Source organism: Agrilus planipennis, unplaced genomic scaffold (assembly GCF_000699045.2).
Source record: "Agrilus planipennis isolate EAB-ADULT unplaced genomic scaffold, Apla_2.0 scaffold1918, whole genome shotgun sequence".
Taxonomy (NCBI): domain Eukaryota; kingdom Metazoa; phylum Arthropoda; class Insecta; order Coleoptera; family Buprestidae; genus Agrilus; species Agrilus planipennis.
The window spans coordinates 1-2,443 of record NW_020440575.1 but is presented as its reverse complement, the minus strand read 5'-3'; the positions used below and the strand labels follow the sequence as shown (position 1 = coordinate 2,443).

Sequence of the window (2,443 nt, the reverse complement as noted above, 5' to 3'; positions counted from 1 at the left end):
TCAAAAAGAAACTTTCAAATTATGTTTGTCAAATAATAATTCCAGACAGAATTAGAAACTAATGCCCAAGATTTGTAGTGATGCCTTAATTTTATTCCATAATTTATTTAGTTGCGTAGTTAGATAATCAATATTTTTTGGGTACCTACTCTAGCATCCGTTACTTTTATTATGTAAATAACTATAATGGTAAAAATAGTGACAAAAATAAGATGACATGTGTTTTTCCGGGACGGGGGCCCCTTGAGCGCTTGGGGCCCCAGTACACCGCACCCCCTAGGCACCTGTTTTTATTATTTACTCTTATTATTTATCAATATTTTTAGATAATGTAAAATAATAAAAATAAAACTTACCTTACTTTCTCGGCGACTTTCCACTCATACTTTTACTGCACTCTGAGGGTTGTACAACGTAAAGTACACTTGATATGTTACTATTATAAAAGAATTATAAGAAATTGTAAAATTATTAGAAGCCTTGTTTAGCCATGATCGTAAAATTGAAATAAAATCCCATAGCATTTTGTAGAAAAAAATTTATTCGACATAAAATATGATTTTTAATCATTACATTTAACAAAAAATTTAAAATACACGTAAAATATGAATTTTAATCATTACATTAAACAACATCACAATCGATTAAAGTAATTAAAGCGCAAATTATTGATTACCTCGAAAATTTAATTATGACTAAGCATATTTAATTAACCATGTATTTTTTTATTTCATTGCATTATAAACGAAAAACATTGCAGATAGACATACATAATAGCATTAATTAAATTAATAGTTCGTTAGATACTTAATTAAAAATCAAAGGGTTGCAATACCTATTGTTTAAACCCACCAAGAAAAGGGTAAATTATTGATTACCTCGAAAATTTAATTATGACTAAGCATATTTAATTAACCATGTATTTTTTTATTTCATTGCATTATAAACGAAAAACATTGCAGATAGACATACATAATAGCATTAATTAAATTAATAGTTCGTTAGATACTTAATTAAAAATCAAAGGGTTGCAATACCTATTGTTTAAACCCACCAAGAAAAGGGTAAATTGTTTGTGTTAAATCCAGACCAAATTAATCTCATCCATCATCTGGATTATAAGGACAAATTCTGAGATATTTCCGAAACATTTTATACGTGTTAGAGGTATTCTAAAATACCAATTGATTTGGAACACTAAATATAAAAGGAACCCAATACATCTCCTATATGTTATTATGTCTTGATATTTCTTTAATAAATTTTAAATTACCAAAAGTGTACCGTGAAGGGTTAGAATCACTAATCTAGAAAATACTCTGGTTGACCCTTGGTATTACTATAGTGATTAATCTGGTCCTGGTTAATTTCAAAGGTTAATGTTTTAGTACACATTATAGATACATTACGAGCCACTGAAGGACAAAATACTGCTTCGGCAAAGGTAACTAACTTTTGGGTATAATTAGAGAAAATAAAAAGCACGTTAGTTTAAATGCGAGCATTAATTGTATTTATATTTTTTGTTTTAAGAAGTTCCGATTTTTACATGCAATAAAATAAGTAATATACATTCGTTAACACAAAGTTAAATCATAATTTTAATAACCTACACGTAATAAATCACATAATAGATCAACTCATGTTCTAAGTACGTTTTCACGATTTTAAAAATCCGTTTCTATCACAATACAATTTTACGCAAACCCTAAACGTAATTTAAACAAACGCTCTACGACAAAAATAATACATTGTAATATTAACTTGTGTGCAACATAAACGTATGCAGTCATTTGTTTATAACTGTTTCGTATATAAATGTCAGATTTTACGGATCTTATTGAACAAGCTTTGGAAAAATAAAAATGTGTTAAAGGCGCCGGAATAGCCCTTTATTATTTGTTAATCGAATCACTTGTTAGAAAGTAATTTCACTAAACGATGTTCCTTACCGTATTCCGATTTTCTGAAGTCTTCGAGAGTCTGGAAGCAATAGGAGGTATGTTATAGGTACAAAAAAAAATCAAATGATCGAATTTTCTGTAATATTTTTTGAAAAGGGAACGATTTTTTGGTCAACTTATAAAATTCCAGGTCTTTTTATTACTTATGTATATTAATTCAGGAACTTAATACGTAATCCGGAAAATATCTCTCAATTATTGGCGAATTCAACACATTTCTAAAGTAATAATCATGACTTTTGCAATGAAACTTACCTCATATGAAAGCTCTTGTTTCAAAATTGCTGTTGTATGTTCGTTGCCGACACAACAAGCTAAAAGAGTAGGATACAAAATTCTGGAGAACTCTTCAACCGAGAAGTACGAAAACGGCAGCGTGCACAGTTGCTGAAGGACAGACGGTGGCTGACCACTAACTAGTAACATCTGAAACAAGAAGAGCCTCAAATATGAAATTCTTCTTTTGAACCATTCTAAAA

General features: G+C 29.2%; 1 protein-coding gene across 2 annotated transcripts; it reads right to left on the bottom strand.

Annotated features, from left to right (window-relative positions):
• Window positions 1-632: 632 nt before the first annotated feature.
• On the bottom strand, window positions 633-2,413 carry LOC108743804 (S phase cyclin A-associated protein in the endoplasmic reticulum-like). 2 transcript variants are annotated; one of them, XR_003232165.1, is made up of 3 exons: window positions 2,220-2,413; window positions 879-1,983; window positions 633-676 (listed from the first exon to the last, which is right to left on the bottom strand). XR_003232165.1 is itself a non-coding variant. In XM_018479400.2 (2 exons), the coding sequence occupies exons 1-2, from the start codon at window positions 2,388-2,390 to the stop codon at window positions 1,912-1,914; spliced, it is 243 nt and encodes an 80-aa protein (XP_018334902.1). In that variant the 5' UTR covers window positions 2,391-2,413; the 3' UTR covers window positions 871-1,911. The 2 variants fall into 2 exon arrangements, 1 of the variants encoding a protein (XP_018334902.1); XM_018479400.2 differs by lacking the exon at window positions 633-676 and having other exon boundaries at window positions 871-1,983.
• Window positions 2,414-2,443: the final 30 nt, after the last annotated feature.